This window comes from Falco biarmicus, chromosome 19 (genome assembly GCF_023638135.1).
Source record: "Falco biarmicus isolate bFalBia1 chromosome 19, bFalBia1.pri, whole genome shotgun sequence".
Taxonomy (NCBI): Eukaryota; Metazoa; Chordata; class Aves; order Falconiformes; family Falconidae; genus Falco; species Falco biarmicus.
The window spans coordinates 3,905,910-3,929,964 of NC_079306.1; the positions used below are offsets into that span (position 1 = coordinate 3,905,910).

The 24,055-nt window shown below is 59.6% G+C and overlaps 3 protein-coding genes and 1 long non-coding RNA gene across 11 annotated transcripts; 2 read left to right on the forward strand and 2 right to left on the reverse strand.

Moving 5' to 3' along the window:
• Positions 1-6,720: 6,720 nt before the first annotated feature.
• Positions 6,721-9,294, reverse strand: LOC130141316 (uncharacterized). The gene is made up of 3 exons (XM_056322200.1): positions 8,215-9,294; positions 7,698-8,027; positions 6,721-7,178 (listed from the first exon to the last, which is right to left on the reverse strand). The coding sequence occupies exons 1-3, from the start codon at positions 8,267-8,269 to the stop codon at positions 6,895-6,897; spliced, it is 669 nt and encodes a 222-aa protein (XP_056178175.1). The 5' UTR covers positions 8,270-9,294; the 3' UTR covers positions 6,721-6,894.
• Positions 9,295-11,195: 1,901 nt separating this feature from the next.
• Positions 11,196-13,349, reverse strand: LOC130141214 (uncharacterized). 5 transcript variants are annotated; one of them, XR_008819012.1, is made up of 4 exons: positions 13,202-13,349; positions 12,075-12,991; positions 11,782-12,002; positions 11,196-11,675 (listed from the first exon to the last, which is right to left on the reverse strand). It is a non-coding gene; the product is annotated as an uncharacterized LOC130141214 (long non-coding RNA). The 5 variants fall into 5 exon arrangements; XR_008819013.1 differs by lacking the exon at positions 11,196-11,675 and having other exon boundaries at positions 11,684-12,002; positions 12,075-12,375; positions 12,886-12,991; XR_008819014.1 differs by lacking the exon at positions 11,196-11,675 and having other exon boundaries at positions 11,684-12,002; positions 12,075-12,375; positions 12,886-13,017; positions 13,202-13,348.
• CD244 (CD244 molecule) lies at positions 13,271-18,686 on the forward strand. 3 transcript variants are annotated; one of them, XM_056321956.1, is made up of 8 exons: positions 13,271-13,942; positions 16,055-16,375; positions 16,448-16,726; positions 17,107-17,229; positions 17,740-17,804; positions 17,933-17,998; positions 18,156-18,221; positions 18,355-18,686. In XM_056321956.1, the coding sequence occupies exons 1-8, from the start codon at positions 13,657-13,659 to the stop codon at positions 18,439-18,441; spliced, it is 1,293 nt and encodes a 430-aa protein (XP_056177931.1). In that variant the 5' UTR covers positions 13,271-13,656; the 3' UTR covers positions 18,442-18,686. The 3 variants fall into 3 exon arrangements, 2 of the variants coding, with proteins under 2 accessions (XP_056177931.1, XP_056177932.1); XR_008819008.1 differs by lacking the exons at positions 18,156-18,221; positions 18,355-18,686 and adding an exon at positions 17,401-17,599 and having other exon boundaries at positions 13,657-13,942; positions 17,933-17,999; XM_056321957.1 differs by lacking the exon at positions 17,107-17,229 and having other exon boundaries at positions 13,657-13,942.
• A 1,931-nt stretch (positions 18,687-20,617) lies between these two features.
• Positions 20,618-22,677, forward strand: CD84 (CD84 molecule). 2 transcript variants are annotated; one of them, XM_056321972.1, is made up of 4 exons: positions 20,618-20,812; positions 21,359-21,677; positions 21,761-22,021; positions 22,317-22,677. In XM_056321972.1, exons 2-4 carry the CDS (start codon positions 21,482-21,484, stop codon positions 22,409-22,411), a joined length of 552 nt encoding a protein of 183 aa, XP_056177947.1. In that variant the 5' UTR covers positions 20,618-20,812; positions 21,359-21,481; the 3' UTR covers positions 22,412-22,677. The 2 variants fall into 2 exon arrangements, with proteins under 2 accessions (XP_056177947.1, XP_056177946.1); XM_056321971.1 differs by having other exon boundaries at positions 21,362-21,677.
• The last annotated feature ends 1,378 nt before the right edge of the window (positions 22,678-24,055 follow it).

The window sequence follows — 24,055 nt, forward strand, 5'->3', positions numbered from 1 at the left end:
TGTTGGGGCATGTGCGTGTGTGTTGGAGTGTGCACGTGTGTGTTGGGGCGTGTGCGTGTGTGTTGGGTCATGTGCATGTACGTCGGGGTGTGCACATGTGTGTTGGGGCATGTGCGTGTGTGTTGGAGTGTGCACATGAGTGTTGGGGTGTGCATATATTTGTTGGGGTCTGTACATGTGTGTTGGAGTGTGCACGAGTGTGTTGGGGCATGTGCATGTATGTCGGGGTGTGCACATGTGTGTCGGGCCATGTGCATGTGTGGTGAAGTGTGCACATGTGTTTTGGGCGTGTGCGTGTGGCGGGGTGTGCACATGTGTGTTGGGCCATGTGCATGTGTGGTGGAGTGTGCACATGTGTGTTGGGGTGTGCACATGTGTGTTGGGGCATGTGCGTGTGTGTTGGGGCATGTGCATGTATGTCGGGGTCTGTACATGTGTGTTGGGCCATGTGCATGTGTGGTCGAGTGTGCACGTGTGTTGGGTTGTGCATATATTTGTTGGGGTCTGTCCATGTGTGTTGGGGTCTGTAGGTGTGTGCTGGGGTGTGTGCGTGTGTGTTGAGGTGTGCACGTGTGTGTCGGGGCGTGCACGTGTGTTGGGGCATGTGCTTGTGTGTTGGAGGGTGTTCATGTGTGTTGGGGTGTGTGCGGGTGTGCACATGTGTGTCGGGGTGTGCATTTGCTTGGGTGTGCATGTGTATGTTGGGCTGTGTGCTTGCATGTCTGTGCGTGTTGGGGTGCATACATGCACGTTACGGGTTTGTATCCACATGTTTGGCTCACTGGGGTGTTTTCACACATGTGCATGTATGTCGGGATGTCATTTCCATGTGTGTGTATGTTTGTGCATTGTTCGTGTGCCGGTGTGTATGTGTGTGCAAGCATGTTGGGGCATGTACACACACTATGAGCGTGGTGGGGTGGCTTTGTGCTTCCATGTGTGTCCATCTGTGCATGCCTGTACACGTGTGTGTGGGGTGCGTGTCTCTGTGTGCGCGTGCACCCTGAGGTACACGCACACTGTAGGTGGCCGGGCATGTGCACCCACCCCGGACCCTGTGGCACCCACCAGGGACCCCACAGCACCCACCAGGGACCCTGCACCACCCACGAGACCCCACCCCACCCACCCAGACCCACAGCACCCACCCAGGACCCCATGACACCCACCCAGGACCCCGCACCACCCACCCTGAACCCCACAGCACCCAGCATCCCCGCGGGTGCCGGCGCTGAGCCCCTCGCCCCCTGCCCACACGCCACGGCCCTTGCTGGTGGGCAAAGCTCCAGCTCCCGCCGTGTGGGCTTGGTTGATTTTTTTTTTTTTTTTTTGGGTGGTTGTTGTTCAGTTTCTTTTTTTTTTTTCCTTTTCTTATTTTTTCCTTATTTTCTTTTTTTTTTTTTTTTTTTTTTTTCTTTTTTTTTTTTTTCTCTGAAATAGGATTTCTGGCCCTGAGGGTTTTAGAGAAAACGTCGCGAATGGGAAGCAGCGCGGGCAGCCGGAGTCAGCAGGCGTCTCCCACGCTCTGCCAGGATCCAGGACCCACCGCACACCCCAGCACCGAGGCCAATGTTGGGGTCACCCCTCCCCCCTAGCACCCAGGCTGATGTTGGGCCCCCCCCCCCCAGCACCCGGGCCAGTGTTGGGGTCCCCCCTCCCCCTCAGCACCCAGGCCGATGCTGAGGTGTCCCCCCACCTCCACCCATGGGGCAGGCGGGGGTCCCGCCCCCGGGGGGTGGCTGTGGTTTGGGGTCCCTGCTGGCTCTTGGGGACGCCACAGCACCCACCCAGGACCCTGCACCACCCATGAGACCCCACACCACCCACCCTGGACCCCACAGCTCCTGGCTCGGGGTGGGGGGTCCTGGTTCCCTCCTCGCCAGGAACCCGCTGCTCCCTGCGGGGGCACTCAGGGACCCCTCGGGTGGCCTTGGGGACCCCCAAACCCCTGTGGCACAGCCCCCGGGGACACCGGTGGCCGTGCCGAGACAGATGCTTTGCGATGAAAATAAAAGATGTTTTATGAAAAGTAATAACAGCGGCTCTTCTGGTGGGGGGGGGGAGCGGGGGGGCGATGCAGGTTGGGCTGGCTTGGCAGGGGGAGGGGGGGGACACGAGGTGGGGTTGGGGGCACGTGGGTGCCCCCCGGCATTGCCGCACCCGGGGGCTCCTCTTAGCCCAAATGGGGTCAAAGTCCTTGGGCGCTGGAGGGTCTCGTGGGGTGGGAGGACCCCGGTGGAGCTGCCCCCCCCCGGGCACCCGGGGCTGTTGGAGCAGGAGGAGGAGGAGGTGGCCACGGAGCGGAGCGAAACACGAAGGAGTTTTCCAAGCAGGAGGAAGGGGAGCGAGGGCAGGGGTGGCAGCGGCCGGGAATTTGCTGATGGGCACACGACGCTGCCGCGTTGGCCGCCTCCTGGGTTGGGGGTCAGGGGGAGCAGCTGAGGCAGCACCAGCCCCCCAAACCTTGGCAGACTGGGGGGCACAACCCCCCCGGGGCAGCACAGCCTGGCCAGCTCCGCGTTAGCCCATCGCCCCCGGTGGGTTGAGCGAGCCTTGTGGCCACGGTGACCCTTGGGGACATCCTTGGTGGCACGGGCTCTGCGAGGCGAGAGGTCTCACCCCATCTCACCCTTGTTCCTAGGTTGGGGTGGGGGGCTGGCAGACCCGGGGGGGGGTACACAGCACCCCCAGCACCCTGCGGAGCCGGGACTGGCAGCGGGATTTGTTTGCTCCCACCGGCAGAGCGCCGGAGGCAGGACAGGATCCCCGCCGTGTGCGGCGAGCCGTGCGCGCCCATCTGCGCCAATAATAATAACAATCATCATGATATTTATACAGAGCCTAATGGCTCCGAGCAGCTTCCAGAACCCATTTGGAAGCAGCCAGTCGCTTTTCCTCATTACGAGCGATGTGCCGGAGCGGAATGGCTAACGAAGCCGCTCGTTAGCCGGCCCCAGGTCCGGACCAGGGGTCCCCAGGGAGGTGCGACGCTCGATGCTCCCGTGGCGGCTGAGGTGGGATGCAGGGGCGACGATGGGGAGCAAAAAACCAAATTGGAGATATTTTTTTGGCTTAGGAAAAGCACCTCGGCGGAGAAAAGCAGGATAACTCCTCGCTTAACGAAGCGGCCAGGCTGGCAAAGTTGATACCCAGCCCCTCAGACCCGCATTAAGGTCTCTTTATTATTATTATATTTATTTTTTTTTAAAAAGCAATTACGAGGAAGCCTCTTTGCCTGACTTTGTACATTCCTGCCGGTGTGACCTCTATTCCGCCGTAATTAACTAACTGCCTTCCAAGGGGGGCTGTGGTGGGCGCTGCTCACCCAGCTCCTGCCTGCTCCGATTCCCTGAGGAAAGGCAGCTTCCCTCGCCTCTCTGGCCTCCTTCCCCTCCTGCCTCCTTCCCCTCCTGCAATAACTGCTCAACTCCTTGGCCGATTTCGAAAAAATTGCACAAGTGGGTCAAAGTCACAGGGATAAAGGAGATTGGGATGATGAGAGGGGGGTGGGAACAGCGCTGGGTGAGCTCAGCCCTATATTAGACATCAGAGCATCCCCACCAGGCGCTGCAGGAGGGCACCCAACCCTCCACAATTTGCTGATGCCGTTTTTTTCTTTAATTCTTTTATTTTTCAGATGAATCCCAGGAAGAGGTGATGGAGGTGGGACTCCAGCCCGGGAGCAGCTCCCAGGGGACCATACGCTCTGGCTTCCCCAGCCGGTGTCGGGGTGGGTGCTGGGTGCCAGCCGGGTGCTGGGTGCCAGCTCGCAGCTGGTCCTCACGGAGGCATTTGCTCAACGGACACCAGACAGATGGGGACGTGCCGGAGAGCCCCCGCGGGGCTGCTGTGCCGTGGCTCCATCGCTGCCTCGATTGCTGCCGAGCCACAGCGGGGGCAGCCGGGCAGGGGGGCAGGGGGTGACGGTGCCCCAGCCCTGGCCCGGCCACTGGGACCCCATCCCCAGCATCCCAAACTGCTCAGCCAGCACCCCCCCATGCCGACAGCGCCTGGGACTAATCCTGCTCGGGGGGAAAATCCGCTCTCCTTCCCCCCAGCCCCAGACGGCGGCTGAGGACTGAGCCTGTTTTGCCGGCACTAATCCTGTCCCCGTAACCCGCTGCCCATGCTGCCTGCACTGCCTGTCCTTCTCCCGCTGCTCCCCATCACTGCCATGGGGGTTTCCCCCATGAAGGGCGCCTTGAGATGTGTCTCCCCTGGGTGCCGTGGTCAGGGTCCCTTTGCCCCTTGGTGCCTCAGTTTCCCCATCTCCCAAACCCTGCAGCTCCCTGGCGTCAGGCTGAGGCGAAGACACCAGATTTGGGTGCCACGGGGCAAAAAGGGGACACAACCTCGAGCAGATCTGGTGGTCCTCCTCAACCCAGGGCCAGCCAGGTGCCGTCTCGCCAGGGATTTAACCCAAACGCTGCTTCCACCATCACCCCAGGGCTGGTCCAGCCCCAGCTCCGAGCATCACCTCCACCACAGAGCGCTGGTGCGAACCAGGGGCGGGGGGCACCACCTTTTAATATTTATTCCCCCCCCCGCCCCCCACTAATTTCTGGCGTGTGCTTACATCTTCTAACGAGGGTTTTATTTGTCGTGTGTGTTTGTTTGCCTGCCGGGCTCGGCTTTCGGACAGAGGTGCTAATAAAGCAGACATCTGTCACTGGGGATTAGATTGTGTTCTTGTTAACACGCTGTTTCCTTTAAATAAATAATTGTCCCCCAAACCGGCATTTAATTATTAAAGCAAACACTGGTGCAGGCCTGGCACGTGGGTGATGGGCGAGCGGGCTCCCCAGGGACCCACCAGAGAGGCCGGGGTGGCCTTTGCGCTGAAGCAGATTCAGGAGCATCCCCAGGGGAAGCCACCCCCATCCCCATCCCCATCCCCATCCCCTCCGTGGGGGCAAATCCGGGTGTCCCACCCTGGAAAACCATATGGCATCCTGGTCTCCTGTGAAACCCCCGGCTCCCACCAGTGAATTTTCCTCTCTCCTTCCTCCTCCTGCCCCCGAACCCCACCATCCTCCACGACTGATGGAACAGCCTCGGTCGCAGGCTGCTCCCCCATCCCAGCACCCCATGAGGTCGAGCCGCACTTAATGTATTATTTTAATCAGCTCCACTCCTGGAATAAGAGCAAAGCGCTTCGTTGAAAGCGCCGGTGGCAGGGAGAGGGGTGGTGACACCGGTGTCCCCTCGGACTCGGTGTGACCTTGGGATTGCGGCTGTTGTACTCCTGGGGCAACGCTTTAATTATGCCCAGGACCTTGGAAAAATATGGTTCTCCACGTGCTCAAGCAAGGGACCCCCAGCTGTGGGGGTGGGGGGCTGGGGCTTGTTGGGGGTGATGGAGCCCCCCGCTTGCTGGGCAATGACCCAGCTGGGCAGCACCGTGTGCCACCGGCCATGGAGCGCAGGGAACGAGCCTGGGGTGGCTGGGGGTGTCTCAGTGCTGGGGGGGTGGGGGTGGGTTTGGGGGAGCCCCCCCCCCCCCCGAGTCCCCCCTGTGATGGGGGAGAAGGGCAGCAGGGCTGGGAGTGGGCGCTGCTTCCCCAGGCATCGCTGTGGGAAGCTGCTGGACCCTGGGATTGGGGGGGGACGGGACACCCTGGGATCGCTGCTTGATCCTGGGATCACTGTGGGACCCTGGGATTGCTGTGGGACCCTGAGATCACTGTGGGACCCCGGGATCGCTGTGGGACCCTGGAATCACTGTGGGACCCTGGGATTGCTGTGGGACTCTGGGATCATTGCTGGACCCTGGGATTGCTGCTTGGTCCTGGGATCGCTGTGGGACCCTTGCTGCTTGGTCCTGGGGTCACTGTATGGCCCTGGCATTGCTGCTGGATCCTGGGAACACTGTGGGACCCCTGGGAATGCTGCTTGATCCTGGGATTACACTGTGGGACCCTGGGATTGCTGCTGGACCCTGGGATCGCTGCTTGGTCCTGGGATCACTGCCTAACCCCAGGATCACTGTGGGACTCTGGGATCACTGCCTGCCTGGTGCCTGTGGCAGGAAGGAGGATGCTCAGCCCCCTGGGGTGCGGACAGTCCCTCTGGGACCAGCACTTGGGGCAGACCAGCATCCATCCTGCCTGGTACCCAGCAGCTGTGGGATGGGGTGGCACCAGGGATGCTCTTGGGATGAAACGTCACGGCGAAGCGAAGCCCTCGGGTGCCCCGGCAGGGCTCTCCTTCCTAATCGTCCTTATTTGCCCAGGCCTAATTCATAAATCAGCAGGCGCGAGTAATTTCCCCAGGAGAGCATTTAGACGGGAGATTGAATGAGTAATTTACTGGGAACATTAAGACAGCACCAGATAACTTATTTATGAGAACTTTTTGACAGATCTGCCACTCAATAATTTATGCCGCGAAGCATTTAGTCAGGGTCACCAGTAAATAATTCACTTATTATAAACTATAGAAGGTTTTATGAGACGCTGAATTATTATCTCACACCAGATTCGGGGCTGTAAATATGGAACCGATGATGTCCCGGTAATGGAGGTGTCCCCACCTCAGGTGCACTGAGACCCGATGCTGCGGCACACTCGATGCAGCGGCTGCACCGGGGTGTGTTTGGGTCCTACCAGGTACCGGGGGGGCTGCCACCCCCCCCGGGCTGCGGTGGCCTCTGGGAGGAAGAGATGTTGATGCATTTTGGGGCAGCTGCTTGTGCAATAGATGAGGGAACTGGGTGTTACGTCACGTCCTTGAGAGATTTTATTAGAACAATCATGGTTTTCCCCATCTGGGGAAACTGAGGCAGGGCAGCCACCGCTCCTGGAGCCCAGAGTACGGGCTCATCACTGCCGTGGGAGTGGTCCCCAGGGAATGGTGATGCCGGGGGGCTCAGCCACTCCTGGATCTGCTGAGACCTCACCCCCCAGCTTGGTGGCTGTCCCTGGTCACGATGTGGACGGCGGCCACCACCAGCAGCAGCAGCCCAAAGATGACGGCCACCAGATAGCCCTTCACCACGCAGTAGCCATTCTGTGCTGGGCACATCCCCGACCTCCCCCCCTTGTCCAGGGGCTGCCCCCCACCTGTGCCCTGTGTCACGGTGTCTCTGCCATGTGGCTTGGTCGCTTCCCAGGGTGCCACAGTGCTCCTGCTGTGTCCTCCTGTGCCACCGGTCCTGGTCACTGTCTCAGATGAGCCATCTGTGAGCACAGGGCATGGCATGAGCCACATGTGGCTGTTTTGGGGACAGGGGACTGGCCCCTGCCTTGAGGGGTCTGGGTGCCACCAGAGCTGGGTGCAGCACCCTGGGCGTCTAGGTGCCACCAGGGCTGGGTGCAACATCTTGGGGGGTCTGGGTGCCACCGGGGCTGGGTGCAGCATCCTGGGGGTCTGGGTGCTACTAGAACTGGGTGCAGCATCCTGAGGGTCTAGGTGCCATCGGGGCTGGGTGCAGCACCCTTGGGGGGGTCTGGGTGCCACCGGGGCTGGGTGCAGCCAGTGCAGTGGGTGAGCTCAGACATCAAAAGAGGAAAGGGAATTTCTCCACCGCTGACTACCTGCCCATCCTGGGCTCCTCCTGATGGTCAAGGGTGGGGGGTGCCATGGGATGGGTGGACTCGGGGCACGCAGTGGCAGCCCACCCCCATGGGGACATAGCTGTGGTGGACCGAACCCAAGCCTGGTCCCCATGACCCTCCTCCCTCCATCCTCGAACTCACCATGAACCATCAAATAGTAGTAAAAGGTCTTCGGCTTGGTGGGGTCGGACAAAGTGTCCACGGTCACCTCATAATTCCCGGCGTCCTCCAGCCTCAGCAGCCTGATCTCCAGTGAGAGGTTGCTGGGGTGGATGAGCAGCCGGCCGTGGAACCTCGGCAGGAGGCTGAAAGTGAACATGCTCTTCGTGGGCTTGGCCTCGGCTATGTGGGTGCCTCCGAACCTCCAGGTGACCCTCACGATGTTCACAGAGATGGAGCGCAGGGCTGGGAAGCACAGGGACTGTCCCTTCACCCCCTCCAGCCACTTCATGCCGTGGCAGAGCTGCAGACCTGCCAAGGGATGGTTGTGCTGAGGACCACAGGGTGTGGTGAGGTCAGCAGGGTGAGCGAGGGTGGTCTCCATCTCCCCACCTCCCTTCAAAAAAGACCACCCTGAAGCATCCCTAGGGATGGATGCTGGTGCATCCCAGCCCTGCCTGCAGCAAACTGCCCCCCCCAGCCCCAGCAGCATCCTTACCCCTGGGTGCTGCCAGCAGTGCCCAGCAAAGCAGCGTGGCCCTGGCTCCGGCCATGTCCCCTCCTTGTGTGGGGCTGGCTGGGGGGTTGAGCGGATGCTGTGACCCCCGACCCGTGGGGCTGAGCCCCACAGGGGCAGGAAACCGCCTGGGGCCGGCGGGAGGATTGCAGGGGGCTCACTGCCAGGAAGGACACTGGGTGCTCGTGGGATGAGGGAAGCGGTGACTCGGCCGGTGGGTCGGGCTTCGCTGAGGAAGCGATGGCAGCTGGTGTGTGCCAGGGCGTGCCAGGGCCTGACCCTGCCCTGGGGGATGGGCAGGAGAGGAAGGGGCAGCTCCCACTTCACCGGTAACGTGTGGGTGGTGAATAACCGGCGGAGGTGCTGGGACCGGTGGCCGAGGGGATGCAGGGGTTTGGGGTGCATGGGCAGAGCTGGGGTCCTGCCCTTGTGCAACCCGGCCCTTTTCCCATTGGAACCAGCTGGGAACAAGGACACAGCTGCAGGCGCTGCCCCCCAGGACAGGTGAATTTTGGCTGGGGCTGGGGGATGCTCAGCCACTCTGCACGATGCTCTCAGTGGAAGCCTGGATGCCACCCCTGCACAGCCTCCGTCCCTGCCCCGCTCACAGGCGAAGGTGCCCACCCGGTTATTGCGTCGCGGAGTGATTTGGGATCAGCACACGGAGCCAGACCTCAGCTCAGGATGGATGCTGGGGGGGGGGGGGGGGGGGGGCGTCAGGGACCTCAGCCCAGGGCCAAGCTGAGAGCCCCCAGGGATGAGCCCAGCCTGGCTGCCACCGAGCATGGTCGCATGCTGCCACCTCTCGGGCAGAGCCACGCTCCGGCCTGGGAGAGGATTTTGCTTCAAAAATCCTGTGGCTTTTCCTCCCTTGGTGGTTCAGAAGCAGAGCACAGGCGGGATGCTACGGGGATGGGCTGCAGCCCCATTAAAACAGGAAAGCATTAAAAAAGCTGCCGGCGTGAGAAGGGCAGGGGGGCTGTGGGGGTCCCCACGGGGACCCCGACAGTGGCATCCACGCGCAAGCCTCGTGCGGGATGGCCGCCCGCATCCCGCTCCCACCCTGCAGCATCACCTGCCCCACGCAGCTGGTTCAGCCGCACCAGCTGCTTTCCCCAACACTGGAGGGATGCTGGAGCTGGGAGAGCAGCCCCACGTCCCCACGCCACCGCACGGCCCCACCAGCAGCTCTGCCCACACACAACCCCCCCCCCAGCCCTTCGCCGCCCCCCTCGCCTGCGCATCTCAGGGGCCAAATTTAGCTGGAAGGGGAGTGAGAAACCGCGGATGATGCGCTGAATAAAAACACCCTCTGCAATGCGGTGCTTCAAGTATGCAGCATCTTCCCTTCCTCCTCAACGTGGTCTGTGAAACGTGGTAAATGTTTCCCTTTCATTCCTCTTTTTTTTTTTTTTTCTTCCCTTTTCCCCCCCGCCTCTCTCCCGTGGCTTGCGCTCCCTGGGCAAAGCTCTTCCAGCCCAAGGAAGGTCTCCTTGATGTAAATTGTTCCCTACATGTTGAATGGAGCCACAGACAAAAGCTCTAATTAATCGGCTCAGCCCCTTCTCTGGAACGGAGGTTTTCAACCTTGCAAAACGCTGCTTTTCCCTTTGTAGCCTTAATTAGTTTTTTTGCTCCTCTGCCTGCGAGGGGGAGGAAGGGGCCGTGGGAGCCGGCGTGGCCCACGTCACCGCCGGGGCACCGTGCAGGGAGGGAAAGCCAGCGGAGCTCCTCCAGCCAGGCTTGTGGGGTCAGGCCGTGCCTCAGTTTTCCCCCTCCCCGGCGGGGTTGAAGCCGTTGCACCCTGGTTGCTGCTGGGTGATGGAGTGGGCACCCATCGGCTTGTGCATCCTTGGGCGTGCGCACCAGCGGCTTTCAGGCTCGCAGGAAACCTGCTCCAGTTGCCGGAGAGGCTGAGCTGATCCTCTGCCCCCCGTGCCGTGACCTTTTTCCAAGATTTTTGCTGGGAATCTGCCCCTTTCCTACACATTTGCCCAGTTCCCAGCAGAACCAGCCCACTGCTGGGGGTGGCGGTTTCACAAGCAGAGACCCCCGGTCCCCAGCTCACCGCATGCATCTCCCAGTTGCCAGCCACAGTTTCCCCGCCAGCATCCAACCCAGCAGTGGGACTGGGGAATGGCTCAGGGCTGCGGCGGAGGCAATGAGCTTACCGTAAGGTGATTAGTGGTGGGGATCGGAGGGCAGAAGCAGACGGTGGGGTGATCGGATTAGGGGCCGCCAGCCCTGGTGCCTCTTGCTCTCTTCCAGCAGCTCTGCGGCTGTCTGCCATCCACCAGACCCAGGTGATGCCACCGGGCAGGGGACAGCGTGGGTATGGGGGAAGCCTGGCCTCAGCGAGGCTGTGCCGGGCTCGGAAAACCCTGATATCCCAGGAAAAGCCAAGAGTGCTGCTGGATCGTAGTACACCCGCTCTCAGGACAGGTTCATTAATACCTACCAATGATTTAACGAGGTGGTATATGTTGGCTGGGGCTAAAAAGGGGACTGACAAACTGCTGCTGTGCCCAAATAACATGATGCTCCTTCCACACGGCGCCCCAACCTCAGTTTACCTCTCCGTAGCAGATCTGGAGTTAAGATATTTGGGAGAGGGAATAAACCTTCCGGGCTGCTTCATTAAAAGATGGCGAGGAGCGTTACCGCAAGGCTGGAGTGATGCTCCTCAATCCCTGCATCCCGATCCCATCGTGACGGCTCCATCCCAGAGTGAGGGTCTGGCAGCGTGCTGGCTGGTGGAGCCTGTCCCTGTTTGCTCCAAAAAAAAAAAAAAAAAAAAAAAAGAGAGCCCTGCCTTGAGGGTCTCCCTCTGGGGTGGTGGGAAGCTTTGCCCTGGCTCGTTGGAGGGTGAATCCCCCTGTGGCCTGTCCTCTCCACAGAACAGCCCAGAAGTTGTTCAAGAACCCAAAATATAGAATACGGGGGCGGAGGTAGATTTTTCTTTATTCTGCGCTCAGGGGGGTTAACAGCTCCCCACTGTTAAAAGTGGCCCATTTATTGGGGACCAATGTGATGCTCACAGCGGGGTGGGGGCTGGAGGCTACTTTGCAGGTTCCCTAGTTGGGGGGGGGGTCCTACCCAGCACCCAAAGAGCCGGGAGCACCGCAGGAAGGGGGTCCCTGCTGCCGGACAAGGATGTGTGTGCCATGGGAATGCCCAGCGCCAGCGGTGGAGCAGCCCCTTGGCTCTGCAGGAGGGCCACGAATAGAGACAGAAGGTGGGGAAGGGGAGGGGGGACACATCCCCTGCCCCACCCCCCGCCAGGGGGGTGCTGAGGCTGAATTGTCACAGCACAAGCTCAGAGCACTTGTGGGACTGATCCTGTCACGGCGACACCGGTTCCCAGCCACCTCGCACACCCTCTGCACGCCGAGTCCATGGCTAGATCTCCCATTTATTTATCTCAAAGGAATTTAAGTCTGGAGCTGGAGGGACAGAAAATCTCCCCAAAAAAATGTAAAATACCTACAAACCTGGGGCCGCAGCACGGCAGGCTGCCCCGGCATCGGTGCTGGCTGTGTCCCAGCTCACCGCGTTACTGGCGTTGCAGCGGCAGACGGTGGAGTTGGCATCCCCACGGAGCTGCAGGTGCAGCCGGGGCTGGTGGCCCAGGGCTCCCAGGGCATCCCCGCTGCAGGACCAGCTGTAGGAGACGCTGCCGGTGCTGGGCACGGTGCAGAGCAGCGAGAGGTTGCACCAGCCCTGCTCCCAGTGCAGGATGCGTGCCTCCAGGAGCAGCTGGCCGATGGGCTCTGTGGGGATGGAGCTGGTGAGAAGGGATGGAGGGGACAGGGGGATGGGGACACGGGGACACGGCTACTCACCCCACACCGACACCTGGAAGCACAGGGCAGTAATCGAGCCTGAGGCATCCTCAAATTCTGCCTCATAGGTCCCACCGTCTGCCGCGCTAACCGGGCTGATCCGCAGGGAGAGGGTCTCCTGCTGGAAAGCAGCTCTCCCAGAAAAGTGACCCCTGGGGGGTGAGGCTACGCTGTTCTTCTCAGCCGTCAGGATCTTCTGCCGGTACCCCGCATCCAGCCCCACTCACCATTCGACTCTTGCCCACCCCAGCGGGGGTCTCTCCGGCAGCAGCCACAGCTTTTCCCCAGCATTCCAGGGGTCCTAAAGCAGAGAGGGGCGAGCAAGTGACTGTGGCCCCGGGAGATGCCCCATGGAGGGGGCACAGCCACCACCAGCGCAGGGGGGTCCCGCACCCAGCACAGCCCTGCTCCATCCCTCCCTGGGGATCAGAGCCTCCGGCACCGCGTGCCTTCAGCCGCCCTTGGTTCCACTTGGGGAAGCCAAGCGTGGTTTGGGAAGCCATTTTCAGTTCCTTTTGCTCTCCCATCCTCCATCTCCACTGTAGCTTTGGCTGGCGAGAAAGATACTCCCAGCCACGCACCGTGGGGGTTATTTTATACCAATATATTTCCGTTATCTAAAGCTAACGGAGAGGGAATCCCATTTTCCAAAGGCAGGAGGCTCTGACGAAGCTCTCACTCACCACTCTCCCCTGTGAGCCAAACCCTCCCCAGCAGCGCATTTTTTCCCAGATGTGCAGCCCTTCCTTAAAAAAAGGACTTTTTCTTTTTTTACAATAATTCCCTCTTAATGGCCCAAATTAAGTCGTACCCTTCGTGCTGCGACTTTCTGACCCTCCACACGCACCTTTTGCTTTCAGCTTCCATTTGTGGGGGTTTCTTTTCTTCACCCAGCAACCCGAGAGACCGCTCTCATCCTGTGACAAGGTGATTACTTGTTAGTCTGTGTAAAAAAAAAAAAGAACAACCCCTCAAACACAAGCCGCAGCCCAGCGTTGGCCCCGGGTGCGCTTGGAAGAGCCGTTTGCCAAGGAATTTTCCAGCCCCACGTGATGGCTGGTGCTGAGGCTGGACACAACTCATTGCAGCTCCTGCGATAAGCCCGGCTGCCACCCGCCTGTGCTTACCTTGGGCTCAGCAGAGGAAGAAGAGGGAGACAAGGAGAGGAAGGGTGATGTGCTCCATGGCTGTTCCAAGGAAAGGTGGGAATTGGGGTGGGAGACTGGGGCAGGATCAGCCCCGGCTTTGCATCAGCTGGGAGGCCCCTGGCCAGGCTGCTCCACTCCCCAGCTCCCTGACCCCACGGCATGGTGGTCTTTGGGCTGAGCACTGCTCCCCAGGGGGCCAAATTCTGCTGTTGGGGGCTGTCCCCTGCCTGTGGTCGGGGTGCTGGACACATCTGCACATCACAAACTGCTGCCATGAAGCACCTGGTGCAGCTCCTCCTGAAGCGAGTTGCAAAGGGAAGGAAAAAAACCCCAAAAACCACTTCTCCCCACCCGCCCCCTGCTAATTAAAATTAGTTTCCTGAGGTCTGCAGCCACCCAGCCCTGCAGCTGAGCTCACCGGGGCAGCCACCAGCATGTCCTCCCCCACGGGGACCTCAGCACCCATCCTGGAAGAGGGGTGGCCTGGGGGGCAACAGGGTGGAGGAGACCACATGGAAGTGGAGGATGCGAAGGAACCGCAGGAGGGAGAGAAAGTCGCTGGTGGACAGTCACCATCTCCGAGGGGTTCTGCACCTCCCTGGCTGCAGGGACCTTGCTCCAGTGCCACCAGGAGATGCACCAGCATGGGGGGACCCGGGTGCTCACCCGCATTGTTGGTGCTGCTGTGCCTGGTGCTGCTGCCCGCTGCCAGTGACCAAGGTGAGGGGGGGATGCGGTGCCAGGCTTATCAGGAGGATGGGGGCTTACGGCACAGAGGGGAGGCTGGCGGTGGGTGAGCCCGGCTGCCCACGCGGGTGGGGAGGTGTTGCTGCTGCATGGGGAGCTGGGTGCTGGGGAAAGGCTGGCCGTGCCGCTGGCGTCCGTGGGCACTCAGGCCAGAGGGGGCTGCAGGGTCTTGGGCAGCGAGCTGGGCTTGGGGTCCCTGGGGAGATAAAGCAGGGCTGGGGTTTTTTTGGCTTTGCTTCAGTTCTGTGTCCGGTCCCACCCAGAGCGGGCAGAGCCGCGATGCTTCTCACGCAGCGCCAGTTCCCCTTTGCAGGCAGAGCTTGTCCAAAATAAATCACTTGCTGGAGCAGTGCTGACCCTTCCTGAACCCCAAAATGCAGCTTTTTGAGGCTGCATCTCTCCACTGAGCAAGCAAGACATCTTTTTCCCCATGAATTCAGGGGAGCTGCTGGTGGCTGAAGGTCTTCTTCCTAAAGCCAGCAACTTCTGCATGAGGGAAGCAGATAAATGCCCGGGTCTGGGGCCACCAGCTTGGTGGCCAGCTTGGTGGCTGGAGCATTTCCCAGCTGCATGTCCGCATACTCCATCCACCCTTCCCTGCTCTCACAGGGACTAGGTGAGCATCACCTCCACCCTCCCTCTCTTGCCACCTCTCCCAGCCTCATCGCCCACCCTGATGGTGCGGAGCTGGGGGGCACACGCTGCTCGGGGGTGCATTGCTTGCTTGAAGCTGCAGAGCCTGCAGCAACCATGGGCTCAGCTGAGCTGCAAAACTTCCCTGCAGGTGCTGGCACGCTTAACCTGAGGTGTGCTGCACCGGCCCAGCACTCACTCTGGCTGTAGGCAGAGGGTTGCAATCACATCTCCAGGCAGGTATTTTTTGCATGATTTCTTCTCCAACTCTGCATACTTGGAGACATGCTCTTGGGCAGCTCCAGGAGCCTAGGATAAGGGTGTTAAGGGGCCTTCACGTTTTTCTTGCAGCACTGAACACCTACAAAGCAATAATAGACCACAGCTCCTATTTCTTGCAGGCTGTTTAATACTGGGAGGGGTGGGAAGGGCCCCCATTTGTAATGAGCTGTGGGTCTCAGGTGCGAGCCATCAAGGTGGCAACTGATAAATAGCGCCTGCTCCCAAACCTGCTCCTTCATTTCCCTGGGGGAGGATGCTTCTGCCTTTGCTTGCTCTAGCTTCTTGTGCTCCTAGATCTGCTGAGCGATGGGATGTCCCCTCTGCATGCAGGGGGCTGGGGAGGGCAGGCATCCTCCGCGGCTTTGCCAAGACAAGGTTTAACCTGGAGCTCCTTGGAGTCTGGTGGCTGCGGTGGCAAAGTCACTGGCCCCTGGGTGCCCTCCGAGCGTGGCTCGGTGTTTGGACCACTTGTACGGAGGCAAAACCCTGCTGGGGGCTGCAGGGTGGGAGCTCCGCTCCTGGAGGCCGACGTTTGCCTTGAGGGCCACGAGGTGGGGGGTTGTGTGGGGCTGTGCAAAGCGCCCTCGGGGCCAGGCAGCCCCCCATGCTGCCCTGACCACAGGCAGCCCTGCGGAAGCAGTGAGGCTGCGTGCACCCTCGGCCCCCGTAGCTGCGGGTGTTCCTTTGTTGTAGGGGCTTTTTTTATCTTGCCTCTACCAGAGCCCTTGACATCCGGGGCTGCACTGAAAAGAGGGAGGCAAGCACAGAAACTCAAGAAAAATAAAAAAAAAGGGGTTCAGCGGGCAAAATTCCTGTTGTTCCCCAGGGTGAACAGGCAAGGAAGGAAATGGGGTACAAATAAGCGACCAGGTGATATGAGCAGAGGGTCTGCACCTACCCCTGCTCTGGGCAGGGGATGTTACATGACCCATCTGCAAAGTGTGGCCAGGGCAGCGGGTGCAGGAGATGTGCCGCCAGCCTGGGATGGTGCAGGGAGAAGGGTACCACTGCCATGGGGGTGGGAACCGGGCTGAGGTCCCTGTCCCTGGGGAGCCGGAGGGGTCGTGCTGGGGGCTGCGGCTCTGGGGCATGGTGGGCTCCAGTGGCTGTGCCCCCTCCATAGGGCATCTCCCAGGGCCACAGTCACTTGCTCGCCCCTCTCTGCTTTAGAATGCGTGGAATATCAGGAGCAAGCCGTGGCTGCTGGCAGAGTGTTGCAGCTGCTGCCGGAGAGACCCCCGCTGGAGTGGGCAAAAGTCGAATGGAGAGCGCAGCTGGATGCGGGACACCGGCAGCGGATCCTGACGGCTGAGAAGAACAGCGTAGCCTCACCCCCCAGGGGTCACTTTTCTGGGAGAGCTACTTTCCAGCAGGAGACCGTCTCCCTGCGGATCAGCCCAGTTAGCGCGGCAGACAGTGGGACCTATGAGGCAGGATTTGAGGATGCCTCAGGCTCGATTACTGCCCTGTGCTTCCAGGTGTCGGTGTGGGGTGAGTAGCCGTGTCCCCGTGTCCCCATCCCCCTGTCCCCTCCATCCCTTCTCACCAGCTCCATCCCCACAGAGCCCATCGGCCAGCTGCTCCTGGAGGCACGCATCCTGCACTGGGAGCAGGGCTGGTGCAACCTCTCGCTGCTCTGCACCGTGCCCAGCACCGGCAGCGTCTCCTACAGCTGGTCCTGCAGCGGGGATGCCCTGGGAGCCCTGGGCCACCAGCCCCGGCTGCACCTGCAGCTCCGTGGGGATGCCAACTCCACCGTCTGCCGCTGCAACGCCAGTAACGCGGTGAGCTGGGACACGGCCAGCACCGACGCCGGGGCAGCCTGCCGTGCTGCGGCCCCAGGTAATTTGCCATCCCAGAATGGTCAGGGTTGGAAGGGACCTCAAGATCGTCTAATCCAAGCCCCATCTAAGGCAGGTTCTTCTAGATCAGGTTGCACAGTCACATCCAGGTGGGTTTTGCATATCTCCAGTAAAAGCAGGATTTAGGGGATACACAAGCCGCACGGCTTCCAGTCCTCTCAGGGCCTCAGCGAAAATGCAGAGGACATCATGCTGATCATAAAATATGCCCAATTTTCCCTCCTGGTGGAGAGAAACATGATGCTGAGCACGGGTGGTGTAACCAGGGTGAGGTTTCCCAGTTACCACTGAGTCCGTGGGCTGCAATGGAGGTGGTGCTTAGAAATTGCTTGAGGCTCTGCTCCGCTTTTCCTCCCCCAGGGCTTTTCAGAATCATTCCATGGGGGATAGTGGCCGTGTCCCTGGGGCTGGCACTGGCCATCTCTGTAGCCCTCGTTGTCACCTGCTACTGGTGGAGGAAGCGACGAAAGGACCCTCCAGGAGGTTTGTCCCTGGGGTTGGTGCGGCAGCTCGTGGGGTGGGCAGCAGTGGGACTGGCTGTGCAGCCCCTGCCTTCTGTCATGCTACTAATGCTCTCCATGCTGGCCCTGGGCTGCTTCCCTCTCCTGGGGCTGGTGCGGGGTAAGCCACTGGGCACTGTTACCCCCCTGCCAGGTGCTGCACAGGGCACAAAGTCTTTGCTCACCCCCGCTGATGCAGGGTGGTCCAGGTTGATGAGCTAGATGAAGCATCGCAGCAGCCCAAGCGTCAGTGCCCAAACCTGGAGGTCTCATCCCCTGGGGTCCAGAGGACTGTTTGGGTTTGGGTGTTCATTTTATTTGGAGCTGAAGCATCCCTCCCCAGCCCCTGCCAGGTGCCCACAAAGTAAACCTTCCCGGTTGCCAAGGGACCTCTTTCTCCCTCTGCTTTGTTTGAGGGCTGACCCCCCACCTCCTCAGTCTGGGGGGGTCTAACGCATCAGCTGTCTGACACTGACCCTTCAAACTCCCCCAGGATGCGTTGAGCAGAGTCTGACTGTCTATAACGAGGTGGGAAAAGCCGAAACTGCTCAAGACCCTGTGAGTGCTGGGAGTGTCCTTGGGTGTCCCCTCCCTGTTCTGCCTGGCAGGATGGGACATCTGTCTGGAAATGTCTGCCCCCCTCGGGTTGCATCCTTTAACCAGTCTGGGGTTGCTTTCTCCTCCAGAATGGGACTGGTGAGGTCGCCCTGGAAGGAAACACCATCTATGCCGTCATCTGCCCCAAAACACTGGTAGGGTCAGCCCATGCTGGCAGCGGGGACCAGGGCTGTGCCGTGGGCTCAGCTGTGCAGCCCCCAGGCTGGACACATTTGTCCCCACTACCAAATCCCCCCCTTTTTGCCCAAAGTTTCCTTTTCTTTGTGCATCTTGACTGTTTCTCCCTGGCAGGGACCCAGCTGCCATCGGGGGCCTGAAAACACCACCATCTACTCCATGGTTCAGCCCACTGGGAAGGTGAGGGTACCCTGCCATGATCCCTGTCCCTCTGCGGTGGCACAGAGCCTCGGGTCCCCTCGGTTTGTCAGCCGGGTGCTGGGTTCATCACCCCACTCCCATGTTGCCTGATGGTGGGTTCTCCGCTCCGCAGTCTTCTGTCAGGAGGAAAAGGCTGGACCCAGCTCTGTTTTCCACTGCCTACGTAGATGTCATGGACACTGGACTGGTGGGGAGATGAGCCCTGGGTATCTTCGAAGTTTGTTTGTTTTTTGGGGCTGCGAGGAAAGGGTGAAAGATTTGGGATGGGAACCTGTCTAGGGAGGGGACAGATGTGAAATTGGACAGGCAGCGCCATGAAGAGAACACACGTAGTGTCCATGTGTTCAGTGCCAGCGTGTGATCTTGTGGGATTTTGAGGTCTTGACAGGTTTGATACGCTCAGGAATTTATTTTTTCGGTGCAAATAAAAGCTGAAGTACAATTGTGGTGCTTCTTTCATTAGCTTAATTGGCTATTGATAGCCTGCAATGTACGTCTGGCACAGGGAAGTGGTGGGAACAGCCTGTTTGTGGCTCAGCCTCTGAAGTGATGGGAGTCTTCTGTGGAGATTCACGTTGTGGAGTTCCAGCCGTGTGTGTCGGGCAGGGGAGAGGTGGCCCAGGGCAGGGTGGTCCCTGCCTGCACCAGCTGGGCATGGCCCTGCCTGCCCCACGGCGAGCTGAGACCGGAGACGCCGCCACAACCCTTTCCACGTAAATTATCCCGTGCTATTATGGCACAGGTGGCCCTGGGAGAAGGATTGAAGAAAGAAGGGGCTCTGGCTTCAAAGATCTTCCCAAAAGGAAGATCAAGGGCTTTTCTCTGGGATTAAAATGAAATGTGGCACTTTGATGGCAGCGTAGGGAGCAGCGGCAGCTCCGCGGTGCTCCCCTCCAGCCTGAGTCCTCGTGTCAAAATAGCTTTGTGGCTGCTCCCTGTGAAACGAGCATTAATTGGGATCATTAACCGGGAGCTGCGCTGGGAGGCTGGCACGGGGAGGGAGGGGGGGGTCTGGTTGCCACAATAAGGGGATTTAGGGGGCTGGGCTGGCATGGATGGGGGTCAGGCACAGTGCGCTGGCACTGCTGTTGGAGCTGGGCTGGTTTATGCCATCCCAAGCCCCATCCGCTGTGTCAGTTGAATACTTCTTACATCCCCCTCCCCACGGGGCTGGGTTCAGCGGGAAAAGTTCAGGCAGGATGGAGGGGATGGAAACCCTTCGGTGCTGGGGATGCGGTGACAGCCCTTGCTGGGCTGTGGCCACTGCCTGTGTGCGGGGGCTAAAGCAGGAGCTGCATCGCAGCCCGAAATGCTGGGTCCCCACATTCCTGATGAGTGGAAACATCTGAAGGCGACAGCATGGAGCCTGGGGGCTGATGCATCCATCAGCCTGTCGTGCTCCTGCTGAAGCCACGCTCCATCACGGCGCTGTAATTTACGCTAATGACCTGCTTCTGCATATTGGAGATAATTTGCAGCGCTCTCTGCAAGTGCTGAGGCAGCACTTTGCTCCCTGCCAGGGAAGTTTGCTTTCCCGTCTCCGCCGGTTCCTCTCACTGTCATGACATCAGGCACGGGAACAAGCCAGGGGACGCTCGTCACCGCGGTGCCACTGGATTGGCGGCAGCGATCCGGCCACAGCGTCGTCGAATGGCTGCTGGTGTGCTCGTACATCCTCGTTTTGGCTGGATGGGGACCACTCAGGGTTGAAATTAAACTGGGTCAGGGCTCAGCGGGTGCCACTGTCGCTCTTTGTTCATGGCCGGGGTCGGACCCCGTCTCCTCGCTCGCGGCTGGGGTGGTGCGTGGGAAGATGCTGGAGACCGTTTGCCCCCAACAAGGGGGCTGCACCAGCTTCGCTGCCCCGTGCATCCCTCAGCTGGAGCTCAGCACAGGCCCTGAAATGTCATCTTTCAGGAAGGAATCCAGGCTGGAATTAAAATCCGTTGTTTTAAGCATCTGCCCTGGTGGGAGTCCAGCGTGCCGGGGCTGCAGCACGTGCTGTAGCATCAGCCAGTCATCCCTCCTGTCTCCTTCCCACCTATATCATCACCCACAAACCAGGGTCCCAGGGATGCCCTGAACACCCGTGCTGGTGGTCCCAGCTCAAGCTGAGGCTGCTCAATGGCATGTCTCGTGGCCTTGGTGATGACAGACCCGAGTGGAGAAATGGGGGGAGCCCTGTGAGTTGGTTACAGCAGCTTTCGAGGGGAGATGTGACCCCTGGGGTCTGCATTTCATTTATCAGGATGGGGTGCTGAGTCTCTGGAGGGGCTCAAGGTGAATTATTTTCATTTTTGTTTTGCTTCTCAGCTCTGTAAAGGAAGCACAATCTGCGGTTGTCAACCACGTGCGTCAACCACATGCTTCCTCCACCAATCCCTTTCCGGCAGAGCCCCTCCGAGCCCCAGGATTAACGATGGTGGCAGGGGCTACAGGCTCGGGGTGGGGGTCCTTGGTGGGTGGCTGCCTGGTGAGGGGGATTTCGGATTCCCCCCCTGGGGTCAGGTGTGGGCACAGAGAGAAGATGGCAGCCAGGCTTACCACAGCGCTCCTCTTCATCATGCAAGGTATGGCGGCAGGTTCTCCTAGGGTGCGGGTGCTGGGCTGGGGGGAGGTGGCTTGAGGGATGGGGGGGACCTTGGGGATGTGTCTGTGGGTAACCCCTCCCGCCCCGTCCCAGCTCCCTCCCCTGGCTTTTCCCATCCTGGTGCTGCATCCGAGCTGTGATCCATCGCCCCCCTTCCCATGAACCCCCCTGGCATCGCCAGTACCAAGCTGGGGGCCCACTATCGGGCGAGCATGGAGGGAGCGAGGACCCCCAAAATGAAAGCAAAGGGAATAAAACCCACCAACCTTAAACATTGCGGAAGTTGGGTGGTTCTGTGCTTGGGGAGAGGAAGAGGAAGATCTTCCATCAGCTTGTTGTTGTTTTTGTCCTTGCAATGTGCCTCCAAGGCCAAGGCAGTGCAGAGCTGCTGGGAACTGGGGAGCAAACGGGTTATTTGCATTTTCCAGATATTTGGGAGGAATGGAGGTCCCCATGTGGTGACAAGTCCCGCGGAGGGGTGGGCTACATCTGACTGCCCAAGTGACACCCATCTCTGCTTTCTCAGCAGCCGGGGTACGACAGGGTTGGTCATCGGAGGTGGTGGGGGGCCGTTCATGGGGTGGTGTATCTCAGTCCCAGCCTGCAAAACCAGACCTACCACCAAATCCAATGGCGACGTGACAACGTAATGAAGATTGCCAGCCGGGACGGCAGCGCGCCGGTCCAGTACCCCAACACCCCCTACAAGGGACGCCTGGAGCTCTTCCCCAACAACACCCTAAAGATCAGCTCCCTTCAGGAAACAGACAGCAGCACGTACCAGGTGTACCTGGAGGATGTCGAGGGCAAGGAGCACATCGAGAACATCCTTCTGACGGTGTATGGTGAGCTGGGGGGATGGGAGGGTTGTCCCAGTGCCCACACTGGGAGGGATGGGGATGCTCCAACATCCCGCTGCCTCTTGCAGACCTGGTGCCGAAGCCCACTGTGAATGTTGAGGTGATCGGGGATGAGCCAGTGTTGTGTGAAGCCATCCTGAAGTGCTCAGTGGGGCTCGAAGGGGTGACCTACGAGTGGGAGCGGTCCAAGAAGGTCCCACTGGATGCGGGTGGTTCTGTGCTGCATGTTTCCTTCAACCCCTCGCTAGAAACCTACACCTGCAAAGCCAGCAACCCCGTGTCCTCCAACTCCACCTCGCTGACCTACAGGCACCCCTGCTCCTGGATAGGTACTGCCTGCCATGGACGTGTGAGATAGCAAAACTCGGGTGGGGTGGGCAGCAAGGTGCCCTTGGCTTGGGGGGGAGTGGGGGGTGGTCCCCCAGAGCAGTGGCCGTGACCCTGAAGATGGCGGGTCCCTGCAAGGCTGGGAGTGCCTCATGGGTCAGGAGTGGTGGGTCCTGGTTTTCCCCCTGTACCATGGGCTGGTGGGTGGCAGGAACCCACCTGGGGAGGGGGTCGGGGGGCCCCTAGGGAACCCCACAGCCCCCCCCCCCCACACCCTGGATCTCCCTCTGCCTCCAGGTGAGTCCTCCAGTGCCGCATCCTGCACCACCACCAGCGTGCTGATGGCCCTGGGGTACTTCGTCCTCCTCCTTTTCCTCCTCCCTCTGGATTAAGGGTGCTCTTCAGTTGACCTCTGTACTCATCTCAGCACCCCCCACCACTGGACCAGCGCCTGGATGAGGCCCCCAGGCTGGCTGGATGCAGAAAGATGCAGGTGCTCAAGGGAACTGTTAGAACCAGCATCGGTTACACCATCACCCACCTGGTCTCTGGCTGCTCCGCTGCTGCCTTCAGGGTCCCTCCTCCCCTTCTCTCCTTTCCTTCATTCAGAGATCATGTTCTTCAGACTGGAATAAAACGGGTATGAATATTGTTGCAACCGGTTTTTGTTTGATTGTTTGGTTTTCTTTTTTTTTTGAGAATGCCAGCAATCTAAATTGCTAAATTAATGGTTAACTGCTTGGAAATCCTCTTCTCCCCAGCCCTGGGATCTGTGAGAAAACCCAATCTATCCCTTTCCTGGGGGTCCTCAGCCATCACCTGCTGTGGGTGATGCCCTTGATGGGACTGATGAGCCGTGGGACAGTGCAGGACAGTGCACGATGTGTTTAGCTTGAAACTGGGGACACCGGCTGGGTGCGAGGACACCAGAGCATCTCGTGGGGGCAGAACTAAGGTGGTGCTTTTCTCTCTGTGAGGGAGGGATCCGCAGGGTGACTATGGCCTCTGTCTTCAGAAACGTCTCTGTACACATTAAATGAATTTTAACCCTAAAGACCACATTTTTAGGTACCTGTTCTGCATTCTCTGGGCTGGGCTTGGCTGCAAAGGGTGCTCATGGACTGCAGGAGATGATGGAAGGAGCCGTGTTTCCCACCCAACACCCTTGCTGGGGACAGGAGCCCCTCCACAGTTGTCCCCCACAGGAGGAGCTGGTTCTGGATGGCGGGACATGGGCTGTTGGGGTGGGAGGATGCGTCTTGTGAATGATGGTGATGGTCCCTCAGCCTGCAAGGAGGGATGGGGACATGTTTCAGGGCCACCGCAGCTCTGGGACGTGGCTGCTCCAGTGAAGCAGCTCAAGAAAGGGGAGAACCAGGTTCCTACCCTTCATAAAACCCAAGAGGCATCGCTTTCCAGAACTGTTTTTAAGTAAAGACACCTAAGGTCAGATTCATCAAAGGGTCAACAGGGACCTTGCTGACTCATTTGAAAAATCAGTAAGGAGCACGAGTCTGGGGGCCTTGGTGAGGACAGACCTGAGCAGAGAAATGGGGGAGCCCTGTGGGTTGGTTACAGAAGCTGTCAAGGGGAGATGTGACCCCTGGGGTCTGCATTTCATTTATTGGGGAGGGGGATTAGGGTGGGACATGGCGTGCTCTATCCCCAGAGAGGGTCAAAGTGAATTATTAATTATTTCTTAATAGAGAGATCACTTAAGGAAGGGCAGTTTGCGGTTACCAACCACATGGTTACCCCACCAACCCCTTTCCAGCAGACCCCCTCTGAGCCCTGCGGTAAAGGCTGGTGGCAGGGGCTGCAGGCTCGGGGTGGGGGTCCTTGGTGGGTGGCTGCCTGGTGAGGGGGATTTCGGATTCCCACCCTGGGGGTAATTAGCAGCTTGGGGTAATTTCTACTGGTAGGCTGATGGTTTTAGCACCAATGTTTATTTTTGCAGAAATCCACCCCCCCTTGTTGAAAATATTTGCTTGGGTCTTGGTCCTTTCCTATATGGAGGTTTGGGGCTCTTCTGCCTC